The following is an 18732-nucleotide window of genomic DNA, read 5'->3' as shown; positions in this document are numbered from 1 at the left end:
AGTTGACTACGCCCCACAAGTAGTTGACCCCGCCAAGGGCACCCGCCAAAGTCTTAATTCCGAGAGATATGTAGCCCAATACGACAAAGCTGTACTAGTACACCGACTCTGACCCCCAAGTCATACAGCTGGCCTTTCTCGACCTCCCATTTGTACACCTCTTTTCCCATCGAATCAGTGTTGAACAGTAGGAAAGGGAACCACATGTTTAGGGATGATTTCGCTGAGGGTGTTTCTGATGGAATCCTCCATATTCCTACTCGCTGAGTTCCCTATAGACAGAGAGAGAAGCCGTTAAGAAGAAGTATGGAGTTATTCGGACCAGTGGCGGAACCAGGATCAAATTCCTGTCTAGGCTAATTAGAAGGGCACAATAATTTTTTTTTTTTTTTTTTTGAGGTTTGGAACCCAGTGGGAGGCTCATCCTCACGCCTTCATTATTTTGGATCAAAACATACAACGGAGGGGACATAAAACCAAACCCCGTAAATTAAAAACTACAAGCATACATTTGTTGTAAAATAACAATAAACTAACTAAATCGTACCATCCTAGACCCACTGAGTTCAAACTCAGCAATCACAGAATCATTATCAACCGCATTGAACAATATTAGCCTACTGCACAAATAAACTGACTAACTACTTAAGCCGTGATTGCCATGATTGCTACAATATTTTAAGCCGTTCAAGTAGTTGACCAATCAAGATAACACGATTAAGCAGGTTTCTACTTATCATAAACAGGATTCTGATGTAGTATAACAATGTTACTACATAAATTGGTATATTTTGTTGCTCCGATGATCCTATCATCCAACAATCTTTAAGACAAGGTGAAAATGTGTATAAATCACTGAAATGAACTACTTCAGTGCTTGTATATAATGAGAAGTTCCATTGTGAGGTTATTAACTTATTATGCACCTAAACAACTTCCGAAAAGATAGGCATTACGCATAATTGCACTAGCTAATATGCCAGCTGAACTCACATTTCCAACAGTCTTCTGGACAGTAGCAACTCGCTGGAACGCCCTCTCAGATTCTAAAGTCCGAACTCTAAGCTTCAGATCACCTTGCTCCTATAAATTTAATAGGGAAATCAGTCTAGAATCTATCATGGAGAAGCTGTCACAAAATATTCAAAATAGTCGTATTAATAGCTCAATAGAAAAATTATCAATGAGTACCAATCTTTGGATAATTTCAGCAAGCTTTTCAACTCTGTCTGCCTGTCTAAATAAGTTATAAAATGCCTGAGATTGCCTGTCCCATCGCTTTCTGATGTCCTGTAAATAAGATTGACTGTAAGAATAGGAGTTTGCATTAAAAGATTGTTAACATGACATTATAATACAGAGGGTCCAAATTTTGCCTTCCAAACGACTTCAACTCCAGCTTCACGAAATTTTAGCAATTCCAGACCAGAACTCTTCCAGAAACCCAGGCAATCAGCCAACTCTTCGGTCACTCCAGTCTACAACTCTGCAAGAAGCCAAGAATCTCTGCAAATCTGCAAATCGAACAAGATACCCAGTGAAATGGAATATACCCAGTGAACCCACATTAAGAAAATCGAACAAGATAAGAAATTGGCGCAAAGGAGACTAGGAGAGTGAGAGAAACCTTGGGCTGTTGGGCAGTTGGGCATTAGATCGGGCAATGGAAGGGAGAGGTGGAGATTGGAGAAGAAAAGGCGGACCTGAATCACCTGATACTCTGATACTTCCGATCTGTGCAAAATAGGGGAGGACCAGTGGAGGCGAAGTCGCGAAGAGATGAGAGGAGTCAGAGGACTGCTTGACGTGATGACGTCTCAAACTCTCGAAGATGTGGCTGGGGGAGAACGCGGAGAAACCTCTTACCTCTCTATTCTTTTTTTTTTTTTTTTCTTTGGGTATGGGCTGAAGTCAGATAGAATGATAGATACATATATACTTTGTCGTTTTTTGGCCAAAAAGTTGTCTAGGCTTGAGCCTAGATAGCCTACCGTGTAGATCCGCCACTGATTCGGACTTCACTCCTCGGACGCTCAAGTCAGAACATAACAAAGGGGAAGCCATTATTTAAATGGGTGAGAGTAAGAAATGATCAATACCTAGTGAGACCCATATATATAAGCGCTGACGATGGCTGGGGTCCAGACCAGCTGTCAAACTGACTCGACCTAGAGACATCGCACTCGTCCACATGTATGATCGCACGCTCTTCCCCTATGGGATCGTTGTCCTTCCTGTGTCGGGTCGCCTACAATCACCACACAAGCAAGGGCCCGTACTCTCAGTGTGGGCCCACCGATAAGTCCCTAAAGTAAGAGGATTGGGGAGTTTCGACTAAAATGAGGTATCCACTCACGCTAAACATACGTTGTGTGAATGCGGTGCATATTAGCCAAACACGCGCTTCATCCTTTCGGATGGGCCTCTCATTAGGCCCACCTAGGAGTCCCCTACTCCCTGGTCAAGAAAAGTCCTCATCATGAATACATATTGTTCGATGAGGGGGAGTCTGCCGAGAAGCAATGGGCATCAGGTACTGATCCTTACATAATGGCCTAAGTGTCGGGGATTGACATACCGGATCAATGATGGCATAGTCAACCTGTCCCTTGCACATTTTGAGTGAGCGTTAGAGCTCAGCAGATATCCTGGGTTATTCGGCAGATGACCGCTTTGAAGGAATCTCAGTCATTTATGGTGATTGTCCGTGAGGCAGAGTGTTTACCTGTATTGGACACGTGGCATTACTTGATTCGCCGGACTTGGGGGGTGGGGGTAGAAGGCATGTAGGAGTGAAAAAACCCTGTCTCAAAAACCGCTTCAATAACTGCTTAGACGTGGGACACATGGCTTAATCTTAGACACTTCTTGTTTTGAACTGTGCAAATTTACCCAAAAAGTCTGTATATAAAAGCGGTTTGGGTCATCAAGACTTACTTTTCGACTTCTCGAACCATAAAACTCCATCTTTAAAGCTTAAACTTCTTTCAGCGTAATCAGAGATTTCACCGTCCTTGAAAAGCTTCATGTCCCATAATTTAAGATAGGTAACCAATTGTTTTGTAGATTTGCTCCTCCTTTGTTTCGATCTTTAATTCTTCCATGGTTGTGTACTTTGGCGATTCTGAGTTACATGGCTGCTAGGTTTGTTGAATGTATGCATGCTTTCTGGGTTTAATTTTGAATACACTGTTGCTGTTTCTATTCAATTTTGTGGTTTGTGTTAGCTAAGTCTAGGATTATGCCTTGCTTCAAATCTAAAACGAGTACGAGAATACAATTTAAGTTGCCTTTTCATTTCTAGGTTTATGTTCATGTTCTTGGTGTAAAATTTGAAAAGTCTGAGAATGGAGGGGAAAGGAAAGGCAGTAGATCTAACTTAGTGTATGCTAACTACATCTAGGTTGTTAGAGGCATGTCTCAGGAGGTCATTGATTTATCAAGTACGTGACAGTTCCATAGACACCGCAGCGCTTTTAGCAGATCTTGCCAAAACTCATGCTGAAGTTACCTCTCCTGCTGGTGTAGGTAGCTCATCCCGCAAAGCACAGGACAAGCGGCAGAACCCAGATGGCCCAAGCTCTGCGAGTAGGGAATCTAACAACACTGATAGAGAACCAAGTAGTGTAGGGAGTGCCCTTGATCTTGACCATCCGCTTACGCTAACCCTCATTTAGTGAATATACCCTCTATTAGAGTTAGAGTATATGCAAGCTAGCACCTGCGATCAACCAGAGTCCCCCATAGAAGCTCATCTTAGGAAACCTGCAAGAGGAGAAGCCTTTCGCCCAAAACAAATGGCAAGAAAGAAACTAGAGTTTAAGGTTTCAAGGAAACGATCTAGGGGAGTCAGAGGCAAAAGGTTCTTCAAGCGAAAATGACGAAAGGGGCTTGAAGAGGGACACTAAAGCGAAAACGAGCATGTTGGGTTCCTTGATGACGAAACACCCATTAATCTCCTGGAGAGATCAATGACGGAAGAAGAACTTGATGCAATGAGGGCACAATACTGTATTCCAAGTACTGTTGGTCTCCATCCGCTGGCAAAAGACAAATTCGCGCATGACCCTCCAGCCGGGCACATTGTCATTCATCATACCCAGTTTAAAATGGGGTTAAGACTTCCGCTTAGTTCCTTTTTTCATCATGCTCTTCGTGATATAAATATTGTCATAGGTCAAATTTCACCTATAATGCTACGGGTACTACAGTCCCTCTATATTGTATGAAAAGCAACCGGCTCAATTACCCAACCCAAGCGAAAATAATGCATCATTATCTGCTCACTTACTCACGGAAGCAGAAATATTCTTGTCATTCTTGGGCAATACTCTTGATCGAACTTGTCATCCTTCTTCAGGTACAACGTTTACATGTTAACGAGTAGTATAGCTAGCGTAGTTAATTTTCGTATGGAATGCTTAGAGCATCTTTAACAATGCTAGCAAATTTTAGTCAAATTTTAGCTAAAATAGCATTATGAATATTTTAACTAGTTTTCTTTAAAATATGTTTGTAGCAATTCCCACTTTTTTTTTTTTTTTTTTGAGTAAACATCATAGAGATTTTCATTTAAATAAGGTAAGGCCAAAATGACGATTACATATCATTCCGCTACCATCTACAGATAGACAAGAAGTTGTGGTAAAACACCACGGTGATACATAGGATAAGACCATTCATTAGACGTGTCATGCTCACTTATCAAAGTAAGCCTCTATACTATGAAAAGACATAGTAAATAGGCGAAGCTCTGAATACAAGAGTATTTGAAACTCACTTACCCTCATAAAAGACTAAAACAAGCATATATAGCTCCCTCAATATAAATAGGGAATTATTAAGAAGAAAAAATTATCTATCTAAATAGAAGCCCAACAGGCCCATAGGAAAAAAACCAACCCTGAGGCCTAAGCCGAGCAGCCATCCCGGCCCAAGTCCCGTCCTTGACCACTTCTGTGTAGAGACATCCATGACTGCTCCGCCGCCATCACAGCACATAAAGGACACCACCACCGCAATGTCACCACCAAAGCCACCAATGGACTGGTGCTTGAAAGATCCGAACCCACCCGAAGAATGAATCCCAGCACACCGAAACCACCAACAAACTCCCTGATGCCGATACAATCTGCTGTTTGATGCAGAGCTGGGACAAAGAAGCCCAGCCCAACACCGACGTCCCTTGTACAGAATGTTGATCTCACCTGCCTCAGAGATGCATTAAGCTAGGAAACCCAAGCCATAGTCCACTTCCGTCAACCTTCGTATCAAAATTCTTCCTACAGCCAAGATCAAGGTCAAGAAAAAACATCGCTTGTTCGGCTGTGGCATCACCATGTCGCACGACCAGGGCCACCGCCGGGCAAGTACGCTAGATTGTGTCAGAGATCAACCTAGGGTTTCTTTGTGGGAGTATTGAGAAATTTGATTCAATTTTTGTTCACGTAAAATTTCACAAGTTTGTATCAGTTCACTCTAGTTTAGCTAGTTTTGAATTTATTATTTTATATTATGACTAAATTCAGTTTGCACCCTCTAACTTTGTGGCAGACATCAGTTTTGTCCCCCCCCCCCCTTTTTTTAATCATGATAGTCTCTCAACTTCCAATTTCCATCACTCGCGTCCAAATTTCAAATTTGACAGCTAAATCCCACAACCCTCTCTCTAACCCCAAAAGCTCAGATCCCTTCGCAGCTCCACTCAACCGCCACCATGAGCGTAACCCAACCCTCCTCTCCTACCTCACTTCCCACTCTCAATCCTCTTCACCATAAAAACCAGTCTCTGACTACACAATCTCTCTCCTCTCTCCAAACTCACTCTCTCTGCACTCTCCAGAGGAATCCCCACCACCACCCAAACGATCAAAATCATATTTGACTTCGATCACCTTCGCCACCCAAATCATCAAAACCAAAATTCAATTCTCCTTCACTATTAAAACCAAGATTCATTTTAGTGATTTTACTTTCATGGCCCAAACCCTCCGATTCAATCCTTGACTTCAATTGCTCATTCAATTGCTCTTTGGACTTTGGTCGAAGCTAACAACAGAGTTCATTGGTCGAGTGATTATAGTACCAGTGCTAAAAGAAAAAAAAAACCTGATGCTTCAACTTTCTTGGTTTTTCTTCTGGGGTTTAGAACTGGGTCTATCTTCAATGAAGACTAGAGTGATTTTGCCGTTGCAAATCTTCGAGTTCCAGTACCGAAGGATGATGCACTCGCTCCTCCAGACCGATCTCTGATTCGGCGTCATCTACAACGATGCCGTCTCCACCACATCGGCGACGTTGTCAAGCACGAGTGGCTCGTCGACGATCGGTTCTTCTTAACGTGGAACCTATTTCCAAGGCCGTTTTCATTCTTCATCGGAAGCACTTTCAAAGGCACACCGAGGGAAGCACTTTCAAAGGCACACCGAGGGAGCAACATGCCTTACTGGAGTTGGAGGACATGAGGGCGAGGCTGAAGAGCGAGAAGGAGATGCTAAGGAACACACTCAATTACAACGCCGCCGGCAAAGATGTTTTTTTGTCGTCTTTGGTGGTGAATTTGAAGGGAGAGAGGAAGAAGAGATTGAAGCCTAATGATTTTTTTTTATTTTTTTTTTTGATACGGATTGAAGTAATGTCCTCCAATTTTTTTTTCTTCGTTTAATCTTTTTATTGTGAAAATGTTTGCCTTTCTTATGGGACATGTTGTCGGGGTCAACTCAGCTTGTGATGTCATGTTTGGCGTCAAATTTAAAATTTAGATGCGGGTGATGGAAATTTGAAGTACAGGGACCATTATGATAAAAAAAAAAAAATATCAGGGACCAAACTGATATTTGCCACAAAGTTGGAAGGGGCAAACTGAATTTAGTCCTATATATTAAATGAAGAAATAATAGTTTAAATGTATTTATCAATCACATCGAAGTGGGATTGGAAAGGAAACAAAACTGCGAGCAAACCCTCCGGCGTCATGCCCTCGTGGCGGCGGCGTAGGACGGGTTAAAGGGGACCTAGTGTCCGGTGATGATTATTCGTGGAATAAACCCAGTCAAATAGACAGTGGCGCGGTGGCTTCGTTCTCCAAACCGCAAGGTGGTCATGCCAGGGAAGTGCAAATCGGGCTCAGCTGTTTGTGGGTCGGGCTGCGGTCGACCACCCCATAGTGGCTGTTGACTTCGCCTGGTGGTGAGAGGACGGGCTTTAAAGGACTCAGATAGGATCAGAGTGATCCGATTTGGTCTGTGTTACTTGGAGCCGTCCGGTGGAGAGGGGTGGCGGCGATGCCTATTGGGGTGTTGGGGAGGACGGAGGGATGGCGGGTCGGACTGAGTTTACTCGGAATGGCGGGTTGGCCGCCGGTGGGCGGACGGCGTGGATCTGGCTTGCGGGAAGGGGGCAAGGTGGCTGTTGTCTACTGTTCTCTTGGATTGGGCTAAGTGTGTTTTGGGCCTGGGCTTGGGCTCTGGGCCCAAACTCCCCTTATATTTTGTTTTATTGTTTTTTGTTATTATTAGCTAAATGTGGCTATATGCCAGCAATAAATCCCTGCCATTTTAGGGCAGGGCGATATGGGCGTTGTCCCGGTATGCACACTCAGTGTGCCTTGTCTGGTCTAGCGAGACGGCGAGCTGTTTGGTTAATCAAATAGACACAACCTCTTAGTGCCAGGATGAAATTGAGTACCGCAAGATTTTTCTCCGTGCGGCAACATAGTGGGAAAGTTGTGCTATTTGTAATTATGCTTCTTCGTTATAAAGTTATATTTCCGATATGTCACCGCTATGTCAAAGCAAATAGAGTAGCCATTCGTGCACTCTTTGCTAATCGGTGCTTGTTAGAATACATAGATTTTATAGAGAATCTTGGTATTATTTCAGGATTTTCTCTTTATGCTTATTGTACTTTGGGGTTCAGGCTCTACGTCTCCCCCCATGTATTCTACAATTTCATTAATCAAGGCTTGAGAGCAGTCGCACCAGCCCCATTTCAAAAAAAAAAAAAATAATAATAATAATAATAATCAATCACATAGAATAACTAAAATGAATGTTAATTAACAAAATTATTTATCACACTATTTAAGAGCGAGATAGTTAAAAAATAAAATAGAAAGCCACTTAGGAGTCTGGTGCAAATTTTTCACTTAGGAGTTTGATACAGTTGCTAAAATTGATACAAAAAACTAAACATATTCTCCAAAATAATTTAGCCAAGACAGAGTTTGCTAAAGATGCTATTATCTTTTAGTGATATTATATGTGATTCGTGAATGAGGAACACTCTCATGAGGAGAGGATCTGTGTCCCCTGATGTTTATGTTTGGCCAAAGTGAAAAAATTGCCCATAGAAAAAATCATCACCAGAATTGCCAAGGGAAAACAGAAATTTCTGTGCCAAAATCCACAAAAATGATCTATCCCCTCTTTGGAATGATCTATACCAGACAAAAGCTGCGACTCAAAAGTATGAAGAATCTCTATTGTATATATGGTAACTGAAAACATCTATTTTGGCAAGCAATACTAGTCCTATTGCACTCCACTCAATTTGGCCCAATCTACAAATTGCATACCACCATAGATATTGTTGGCAAATCGGACACCTATAGTGAATGCCATTGCAACTGGTGGAACACGCTTCGCCAAAGGCGATGCTTCAACCAGCCCTTCCAGTCCATTTACAATCTGATAACGAGTGTTGGACGAGAAAGCAAGAAATACACCTGATTAAGAGAGCAACACAATTAGTGGTCACAAGTTGATGGAGGATAATTAAGGGAACAATGGAAGTACCAAGCTGAACCCATATTTGAATTGCATCATACAATTTAGAACTTTTCCTAATTAGATGAACGGGGTTTTCACATGAAAACATATTACTAGAGAAAATATAGCTCAAAATTATAGATTTATGTATACAGGAGCAAAACAAAAAGAAATAAACTGACAAGTATATTAATATTGCTTTTTGTTCTTAGTACAAACAATATACATCTCCTCAATTCAAGATACTAGAAACAGAAAATCGATTGGCAGCAATTGAACAGTCAAGAGCAAAAACAGAAAGTTGTGTGTCCACAGGCATCATATGGCAATATTTCCATATAATAAGATATAGCCTATCCTTGGCATTGTTTGTTAACATACATGTATTTCTTTTCAGACAAGCATGTCTATCAATAATTCCCTTTTTTATTTTTTCCAGAAAAAAACCTCTCAATTATGGTTTTCTAAAATCATTTAAACTAATTACCAATGATTACTCGCTGAGGAATATATTTCCTCTTTAACCATTGCGTTTCTTTACAGGTAACAAGAAGTTCGCCACATATTTATCACAGCATGAACAAGGAATTGATACTAATGTCTATGCATATCATTTATTTCTGGACCATTCCATGATTATCACAACTAGCAGACAACCATTTGCATTACACATATATTATTGTATATACTTGAAATACTATAGCGGTTTAGAATTATGGAAGAGTTAATGATTGAAAATTTAAAATCTGATCAAGAGAAGGACCTACCCCAAAGAGCAGCACTTTTCACAAGAGGAGGCACAGGTATGTCCTCTTCTGACTTCTTAATGCTCCTGACAACATGAGAATAACAAAGTGAGTTGGGGAAGAGAACTAAAAATGCCTTGGCTAGGGCTTTTAGTAAAATTCAGTAAAAATTGAGAAAGGAAAAAAAAAAATTGGAAAATTAAAAATTATCAACATTATGAACATTAGGACCATAGGCCCCTTATCTCGGGGCATCAAGTGACCATCCCCACATTCACATAAGTTCCTCCACTTTAAATCTTTTCTAACCTATGATAAGGAATGCAAAGTAACTAAATAAATTTCTTTGATCAATCTGAAAAGGATGTAGCTTTCCTCGATAGAGTAAAAGAAAATATTCCACTTAGAAGTATGAAAACTTAAAAACATATTCAACTGCGGGGACCAAACTATCAACCAAGAATGACTATAGTCTTACAAAAAAAAAAATACAAAAATAAGTAATAAATTAGAAAGATACATACCGTTTGGCATTCATGATCAGGTTAGCAATCCCTTGTCCAATAATACCACATACAAAACCAACTGAACCATACAACACACCCTGGATACACATGTTACAATCAATTAAAAAGAGAAAATACCATACCTACAAGCAAAAATTAGGGTCTATAGATCTACGAATGGTTCGGAAAACTGGCACACAAACCTTTTGAAGAGGAAAATCTTAGGCAAGAACATTTAAAAAGCTAAGGAGAGTGAGAAACTCAATCATGCCTCCAATGGGGACACATTTCTTTGATAGTTAAAGTCCACAGAGCAACTACTAATTATCAGTTATTAAAAAATAATAATAATAATAATAATAATAAGATGTTGTACCTTATAGAAGAATGAGGCTACTCTCTGCTTCATTGAGAATCTACATCCTGGCCTTTCAGCTTCAAAGACGCTGCATAGGAGGAATGGTATACAGTTCTTCAATGACTAGACTCAATAGGATCAAACTACTCCTTCATTTTAGAGGAAATACAGGCACGTACTCCCATATTCTAAGACTCACGGCAAACCCTTTCATGTTGACTCTACTTATCCTAAAGCAGACACATTCAGTGTCTCTGTATCCTCATTTTAGTCTGTGAGGATGCAGCATTGACAATTAGACTCTAGTTATGGCACATTTGCAAGTCACATGACACAAAGACCTCAAAACAAGATAAATATAATTTTAGTGGAGCCAACAATAGGCATCATGCATCTAATTGATGATCCTGCTCAATTCAACAGGAGAACCGATATAACCATAGGAGAAACCATAATGAGCAACGATTCATGTTTCACAAGAGGTCAGCCCAAAGTCTTTTGTAACATTGAGCAAAATATTGGTCCTAAAAAAATTCTTCCTTGCAGTGCGTACCTGCTAGGGAGAGCCGCACAAGCTTGTTGTATGCGTCCAAATAAACCATGTGATACTGACGGTTTTCCAATTCGAGCATAGGGTGCCAACATACCAACCAAAGCAATGTCAACAACAATTCCAACCAAAAGATCCGCTATGTCAAAGCAAGGCGGCGAGCTGTTTAGTTAATCAAATAGACACAACCTCTTAGTGCCAGGATGAAATTGAGTGCCGCAAGATTTTTTTCCGTGCGGCAACATAGTGGGAAAGCTGTGCTATTTGTAATTATGCTTCTTCGTTATAAAGTTATATTTCCGATATATCACCGCTATGTCAAAGCAAATAGAGTAGTCATTCGTGCACTCTTTGCTAATTGGTGTTTGTTAGAATACATAGATTTTATAGAGAATTTTGGTATTATTTTAGGATTTTCTCTTTATGCTTATTGTACTTTGGGGTTCAGGCTCTACGTCCCCCCCATGTATTCTACAATTTCATTAATCAAGGCTTGAGGGCAGCCGCACCAACCCCATTTCAAAAAAAAATAACAATAATAATAATAATAATAATCAATAATAATAATAATAATAATCAATCACATAGAATAACTAAAATGAATGTTAATTAACAAAATTATTTATCACACTATTTAAGAGCGAGATAGTTAAAAAATAAAATAGAAAGCCACTTAGGAGTCTGGTGCAAATTTTTCACTTAGGAGTTTGATACAGTTGCTAAAATTGATACAAAAAACTAAACATATTCTCCAAAATAATTTAGCCAAGACAGAGTTTGCTAAAGATGCTATTATCTTTTAGTGATATTATATGTGATTCGTGAATGAGGAACACTCTCATGAGGAGAGGATCTGTGTCCCCTGATGTTTATGTTTGGCCAAAGTGAAAAAATTGCCCATAGAAAAAATCATCACCAGAATTGCCAAGGGAAAACAGAAATTTCTGTGCCAAAATCCACAAAAATGATCTATCCCCTCTTTGGAATGATCTATACCAGACAAAAGCTGCGACTCAAAAGTATGAAGAATCTCTATTGTATATATGGTAACTGAAAACATCTATTTGGCAAGCAATACTAGTCCTATTGCACTCCACTCAATTTGGCCCAATCTACAAATTGCATACCACCATAGATATTGTTGGCAAATCGGACACCTATAGTGAATGCCATTGCAACTGGTGGAACACGCTTCGCCAATGGCGATGCTTCAACCAGCCCTTCCAGTCCATTTACAATCTGATAACGAGTGTTGGACGAGAAAGCAAGAAATACACCTGATTAAGAGAGCAACACAATTAGTGGTCACAAGTTGATGGAGGATAATTAAGGGAACAATGGAAGTACCAAGCTGAACCCATATTTGAATTGCATCATACAATTTAGAACTTTTCCTAATTAGATGAACGGGGTTTTCACATGAAAACATATTACTAGAGAAAATATAGCTCAAAATTATAGATTTATGTATACAGGGGCAAAACAAAAAGAAATAAACTGACAAGTATATTAATATTGCTTTTTGTTCTTAGTACAAACAATATACATCTCCTCAATTCAAGATACTAGAAACAGAAAATCGATTGGCAGCAATTGAACAGTCAAGAGCAAAAACAGAAAGTTGTGTGTCCACAGGCATCATATGGCAATATTTCCATATAATAAGATATAGCCTATCCTTGGCATTGTTTGTTAACATACATGTATTTCTTTTCAGACAAGCATGTCTATCAATAATTCCCTTTTTTATTTTTTCCACAAAAAAACCTCTCAACTATGGTTTTCTAAAATCATACCAATGATTACTCGCAGAGGAATATATTTCCTCTTTAACCATTGCGTTTCTTTACAGGTAACAAGAAGTTCGCCACATATTTATCACAGCATGAACAAGGAATTGATTATATTTAAGTATGTCTATGCATATCATTTATTTCTAGACCATTCCATGATTATCACAACTAGCAGACAACCATTTGCATTACACATATATTATTGTATATACTTGAAATACTATAGCAGTTTAGAATTATGGAAGAGTTAACGATTGAAAATTTAAAATCTGATCAAGAGAAGGACCTACCCCAAAGAGCAGCACTTTTCACAAGAGGAGGCACAGGTATGTCCTCTTCTGACTTCTTAATGCTCCTGACAACATGAGAATAACAAAGTGAGTTGGGGAAGAGAACTAAAAATGCCTTGGCTAGGGCTTTTAGTAAAATTCAGTAAAAATTGAGAAAGGAAAAAAAAAAAATTGGAAAATTAAAAATTATCAACATTATGAACATTAGGACCATAGGCCCCTTATCTCGGGGCATCAAGTGACCATCCCCACATTCACATAAGTTCCTCCACTTTAAATCTTTTCTAACCTATGATAAGGAATGCAAAGTAACTAAATAAATTTTTTTGATCAATCTTAAAAGGATGTAGCTTTCCTCGATAGAGTAAAAGAAAATATTCCACTTAGAAGTTAGAAGTATGAAAACTTAAAAACATATTCAACTGCGGGGACCAAACTATCAACCAAGAACGACTATAGTCTTACAAAAAAAAAATACAAAAATAAGTAATAAATTAGAAAGATACATACCGTTTGGCATTCATGATCAGGTTAGCAATCCCTTGTCCAATAATACCACATACAAAACCAACTGAACCATACAACACACCCTGGATACACATGTTACAATCAATTAAAAAGAGAAAATAGCATACCTACAAGCAAAAATTAGGGTCTATAGATATACGAATGGTTCGGAAAACTGGCACACAAACCTTTTGAAGAGGAAAATCTTAGGCAAGAACATTTAAAAAGCAAAGGAGAGTGAGAAACTCAATCATGCCTCCAATGGGGACACATTTCTTTGAAAGTTAAAGTCCACAGAGCAACTACTAATTATCAGTTATTAAAAAATAATAATAATAATAATAATAAGATGTTGTACCTTATAGAAGAATGAGGCTACTCTCTGCTTCATTGAGAATCTACATCCTGGCCTTTCAGCTTCAAAGACGCTGCATAGGAGGAATGGTATACAGTTCTTCAATGACTAGACTCAATAGGATCAAACTACTCCTTCATTTTAGAGGAAATACAGGCACGTACTCCTATATTCTAAGACTCACGGCAAACCCTTTCATGTTGACTCTACTTATCCTAAAGCAGACACATTCAGTGTCTCTGTATCCTCATTTTAGTCTGTGAGGATGCAGCATTGACAATTAGACTCTAGTTATGGCACATTTGCAAGTCACATGACACAAAGACCTCAAAACAAGATAAATATAATTTTAGTGGAGCCAACAATAGGCATCATGCATCTAATTGATGATCCTGATCAATTCAACAGGAGAACCGATATAACCATAGGAGAAACCATAATGAGCAATGATTCATGTTTCCCAAGAGGTCAGCCCAAAGTCTTTTGTAACATTGAGCAAAATATTGGTCCTAAAAAAATTCTTCCTTGCAGTGCGTACCTGCTAGGGAGAGCCGCACAAGCTTGTTGTATGCGTCCAAATAAACCATGTGATACTGACGGTTTTCCTATTCGAGCATAGGGTGCCAACATACCAACCAAAGCAATGTCAACAACAATTCCAACCAAAAGATCCGCGGCATACAACTCAAACTCATTCCAGAAGTCCTTCCCCCTTTTCTGAACTTCTGCAAATGTTGCACAACAAGAATCTATGACTATCTGCATTACAAAAGAAGCAGCGAGGAATTTCATCAGTAACTTACAGGTAATCGACAATGCAAAAAATACATGCAACTGACAATGCCACACAACCTAAATCACCCGATTGACAGAGATGATGAACACAGTGCTGTTCAATCATATACATTACAGAAAATTAGTAAAACCAAGATACTATTCATAAAGGAAAATTTGCAAAACAAACCTCCGTCCCAACTTTAAACAGAAAGGAAGGATCAGCCAACATTCGATTACGTAGCATAGAGCAGTACTTCATCAAAAAGCCCAGTGGCCAAACTGACCCCTGAAATTCAGATAAGCAAATCAATAATCGCAGCGAAAACTACACAAAGCCATTCAAGAACAATGAAAAAGATGCAAATGGAGACCTGTAAAGCCAAGTAGCGGAGAAGAAACTCTTTACGAAGGCCAGTAGTCTTAGCAGCCTCGAGCATATCCAAAGGAAGCTCCACTCCGCGAGCTTCAGTCTCCTTCATCACCTCATCAAACCTCAACAACGGCCCAAACTCCTCCCCCTCCGCATCCTCCTCATTGCCACCGCCCTCTCCTCCACCTCCACCACCACCACCACCACCACCGGAGGAGGAATCCCCGCCGTCACGGCCTCCGCCGCCGCCGCCGTCGATTTTCGGCTCGGTGAAATCGCCATTCTGCGGCGCAATGGAGATCGGCGTATCTGATCTCAGGCAATTGAGGCGGAAGCCGCGGTTGCGGACAGGAGCCGCGAGCTTTAACGAAGCTGAGGGCTCGGGAGAGGGTTTAGGGTTTTGGGGACATTGGAGAGGGAGGTTAATAAGGTCGGGGCCGTGGTAGTGCGAAACGACGGCGTTTGAGAGGTGAAAATGCGATGGTGGCGAACAGAGTGACATATTGTGTTGGTGACGAGGAGGAGGAAACAGGGGAGTGTTTGACTGGGGTGGAGGCCTCCCCCGGAGGGAGTGTTATTATTAAGTGAGGTCGAGTCTAGGGGAAATGGAGCACGTGGCAAGGGGTTAATGGCTGAGAAACGAAATGAACAAAAAAGTAAAAAAGATTCGACGCCTGAGAGATTCGAACTCTCGCGGGGAAACCCCATGTACTTAGCAGGCACACGCCTTAACCACTCGGCCAAAGCGTCGGTTAATGGTAGCTTATCCATCTATTTCTATAAGATCTATAGACAAACTGTTTATGCCCTTTAAACTGTTTATGGAATTAGAAAAATCATGGATAATCATTGACTTTGTAATGTTAACTATACATATCAAACTCCAATAATTTTCCAGCCTCCAGACCAAAGATTTGAAAAAGTCTATCAAAGTTCCCTCTTAAAAAAAAAGTATGTGCGGGAAGAGGTTGGTCCTTCATCATCTCTCTTTCTTGATTTTTTGTCTTTTCTCTAATCTTTTATGATATCAACATTTTTGGATATCCAACATGCTCATTGTAGTTGTTGAATGTGATTTTTTTTTGTTTTTCAATTGTGATACTTCGAACCCTAATAGAAATAAAAAAGATTTATGAAACCCTAAAACCCAAATATTGTGGTCTACCCCTAAAACCTTGAACAGTGTTGCTATGACATACTGAATTTTATCTTATTAATTATTCTCATCTATTTGAATTTATATTACTGTTCAAAGAAAAAGTTGAACAATTGAATTTCAATTGATAGATTATAGATCAAGACATGCATTGACCAATATTGTTATGATATATGTTAATCGGCGAAAACAAAATTGATGAGAATAATTAACCATAAACATCAGGTGATTTCTATTGTATCTTTATGTTGTTGAGAGATTAGGAATGAGAACAAACTAGATAGACAAAGTAACAATCATTCATTTGAGTCAAATTCTATTAGAAGATACTTGAGCATTGAAGAGGCAACGAGTTATTATCTTGTTTTGTGTTTGGGCTGCATTGGTTTTGTTTTTTATTTTTATATTTTGCACATGCTAGGAAATCTGTAGAAGTCATTCATATGAAAGTATATAGATTTTCATGAATCAATAAAAGTCTGTGGCTAAAATCAATGGTTTTAAGAAATCAATAACAGTCTATCAACTTTTTAAGAGTCTACGGACTTTTTAAAAAATCAGTCATTTAAAAAAAGTCTGCACAAATCCAAATACAATACACCCTCCTAAGAGTTCAGAAACTTCTTGCGACATCAAGCTCAGGTCTTGCGACAAAGACTTTTCCACAGCTTCCTCAACTTATGCTTGTTCATCTTCCTCTTCCTCTTCCTTTTCTTCTTCATGTTGTCATCCCAAATCGTCCCTGCATCATCAGATTCAACTGCATCGGCCTCACACAGTCCATATTGGTCCGACCCAATTTGAGAAATCAGATTCAAGCAGTACCTGAATGGAAAACTGGAGAAAATTGGCAACGACAGTTCGACCTTGTCAATGCTTATAGGACCCAAATGGGGAACTTGGGATTCAGATTTAGGAGGGCCCAGATGATTGTGATGGGTAAGGGGATAGGGTTTATGTTCAGGGAAAAGATGAGTTCTTAGAGAGCTTGAGTTTCTGGTGAGTCTCCGGACATGGCTAGCAATTTGGGACTCTTCTGAAGCTTCTTTGGAATGGCAACCATTATCATCTATGAAAATCCTCCTTCCATTAACTATTATAGACTTGTACTCATTAACCTTGCATCTCCACAATTGACCAAATTTAATCAATGAAAATTCAACAAAGGTATGAGGGAGACGGGAGTTGATTTCAGCTTGAGATGCATTTCATTGTGTTTCTGGGTTTGGAAAGAGAGAAGAGAGAGAGAGAGAAAGGTGGGCATGAAAGCCAGATTTGGGAGATAGTGGGGTAAACTTGGAAATTCATGAAAATTTGGTTGAGAATATATTAAAATAGGATTAAATACTTGTTACTCCTCAAACTTTTCCCTGAAAAACAGTTTAGTCCCTCGCCTTTCAAATTAAACTGGATGATCCTTATTCTTTCTAATTCTCACACAACAGGTCCAAAACAGGTCTAAAATGACTATTCTACCCCCAAGATCCTTTTTTTATTTTTCTCTCTTTTTTTATTTACTTTTTCTGCTTTTTTTTTTCTCTCTCTCTCTCTTTTCTCCTTCTTTCTTCGTTCTTCTCTACTATTTTTTTTTCACGAGCCCAACTAGTTTAGCTTCTTTCTTCGTTCTTCTCTGCTCTTTCTTCGTTCTTCTCTGCTCTTCCACGAGCCCAACAACTTTCATACCTGCAAGAATGTCCAATTCCAAACAAAAAGGCCGGAAAACAGCCCAAGTAAAAGGATTTCCGGCGAGCTACTGTTCACCTTCGAATTTCTCCTTTACCGGTCGATTCAAGCTGCAATAAGCATACCCACAAGATCAGTGTTCTTCCAACAACAAGATTCACCAAGGTTTCCAACCGAAAAATCACTGGAAACCAAAAACCAACCAAGAAATCAAAAAATTTCGGTTTTTCTCTCCTCTTCGATTTGCTTCAATCCAAGCCTAATCACCTAAAATCCTTACCAGAGATGGAGGAGGAGGAAGAGAGGAAGCTTCGATGGCCGGCGACGAGTCCAACTGGGGTCCGGTTGCGGTGATTTTGCTGGAATTTGGGTCCGATCCGAGGAGAAGAGAAAAGAAAGGGGGAGGGGGCTGGAGGTGAATTTGGGTATTGGGTTACTCTTGGATTTGGGAGTGTGAATTTGGAGAGTTGGAGGAATTTTGTGGGGAGGATTGGCTCTAGATTAAATTAAATTGGAATATGGAGTAGAGTAAGAAGGGGGGAAAAAATAGCAGAGAAGAAGAACGAAGAACGAAGAAAGAAGGAGAAGAGAGAGAGAGAGAAAATCAGAAAAAATAAATAAAAAAGAGAGAAAATTAGAAAAAGAGAGAGAAAAAAATAAAAAAATGATCTTGGGGGTAGAATAGTCATTTTAGACCTGTTTTGGACCTGTTGTGTGAGAATTAGAAAGAATAAGGACCATCCAGTTTAATTTGAAAGGCGAGGGACTAAACTGTTTTTCAGGGAAAAGTTTGAGGAGTAACAAGTATTTAATCCATTAAAATATTACGAAGGGAGTGTGATTTGTAATTTTTCTTTTAAATTTTTTTTTTTG

The 18732-nt window shown here is 39.5% G+C and overlaps 3 protein-coding genes and 1 non-coding gene across 4 annotated transcripts; all 4 read right to left on the bottom strand.

The window, feature by feature from the left end:
• Positions 1–711: 711 nt before the first annotated feature.
• Positions 712–3673, bottom strand: LOC133730562 (protein ACTIVITY OF BC1 COMPLEX KINASE 8, chloroplastic-like). Its single transcript, XM_062158127.1, has 4 exons — positions 3512–3673; positions 1377–1433; positions 1192–1290; positions 712–1083 (listed from the first exon to the last, which is right to left on the bottom strand). The coding sequence occupies exons 1-4, from the start codon at positions 3671–3673 to the stop codon at positions 919–921; spliced, it is 483 nt and encodes a 160-aa protein (XP_062014111.1). The 3' UTR covers positions 712–918.
• A 4674-nt stretch (positions 3674–8347) lies between these two features.
• Positions 8348–11770, bottom strand: LOC133730561 (protein RETICULATA-RELATED 1, chloroplastic-like). Its single transcript, XM_062158126.1, has 6 exons — positions 11763–11770; positions 10932–11090; positions 10397–10466; positions 10039–10118; positions 9536–9600; positions 8348–8725 (listed from the first exon to the last, which is right to left on the bottom strand). Exons 1-6 carry the CDS (start codon positions 11768–11770, stop codon positions 8532–8534), a joined length of 576 nt encoding a protein of 191 aa, XP_062014110.1. The 3' UTR covers positions 8348–8531.
• Positions 11611–15595, bottom strand: LOC133733996 (protein RETICULATA-RELATED 1, chloroplastic). The gene is made up of 7 exons (XM_062161663.1): positions 15022–15595; positions 14838–14936; positions 14412–14632; positions 13877–13946; positions 13522–13601; positions 13012–13076; positions 11611–12205 (listed from the first exon to the last, which is right to left on the bottom strand). The coding sequence occupies exons 1-7, from the start codon at positions 15520–15522 to the stop codon at positions 12012–12014; spliced, it is 1230 nt and encodes a 409-aa protein (XP_062017647.1). The 5' UTR covers positions 15523–15595; the 3' UTR covers positions 11611–12011.
• A 93-nt stretch (positions 15596–15688) lies between these two features.
• TRNAS-GCU (transfer RNA serine (anticodon GCU)) lies at positions 15689–15770 on the bottom strand. Its single transcript has one exon. It is a non-coding gene; the product is annotated as a tRNA-Ser (tRNA).
• Positions 15771–18732: the final 2962 nt, after the last annotated feature.

The sequence above is a fragment of the Rosa rugosa genome, chromosome 2 (assembly GCF_958449725.1).
Source record: "Rosa rugosa chromosome 2, drRosRugo1.1, whole genome shotgun sequence".
NCBI classification, from domain to species: domain Eukaryota; kingdom Viridiplantae; phylum Streptophyta; class Magnoliopsida; order Rosales; family Rosaceae; genus Rosa; species Rosa rugosa.
Note: the sequence above shows the minus strand (reverse complement) of the source record. Positions and strands in the feature narration are given on the sequence as shown.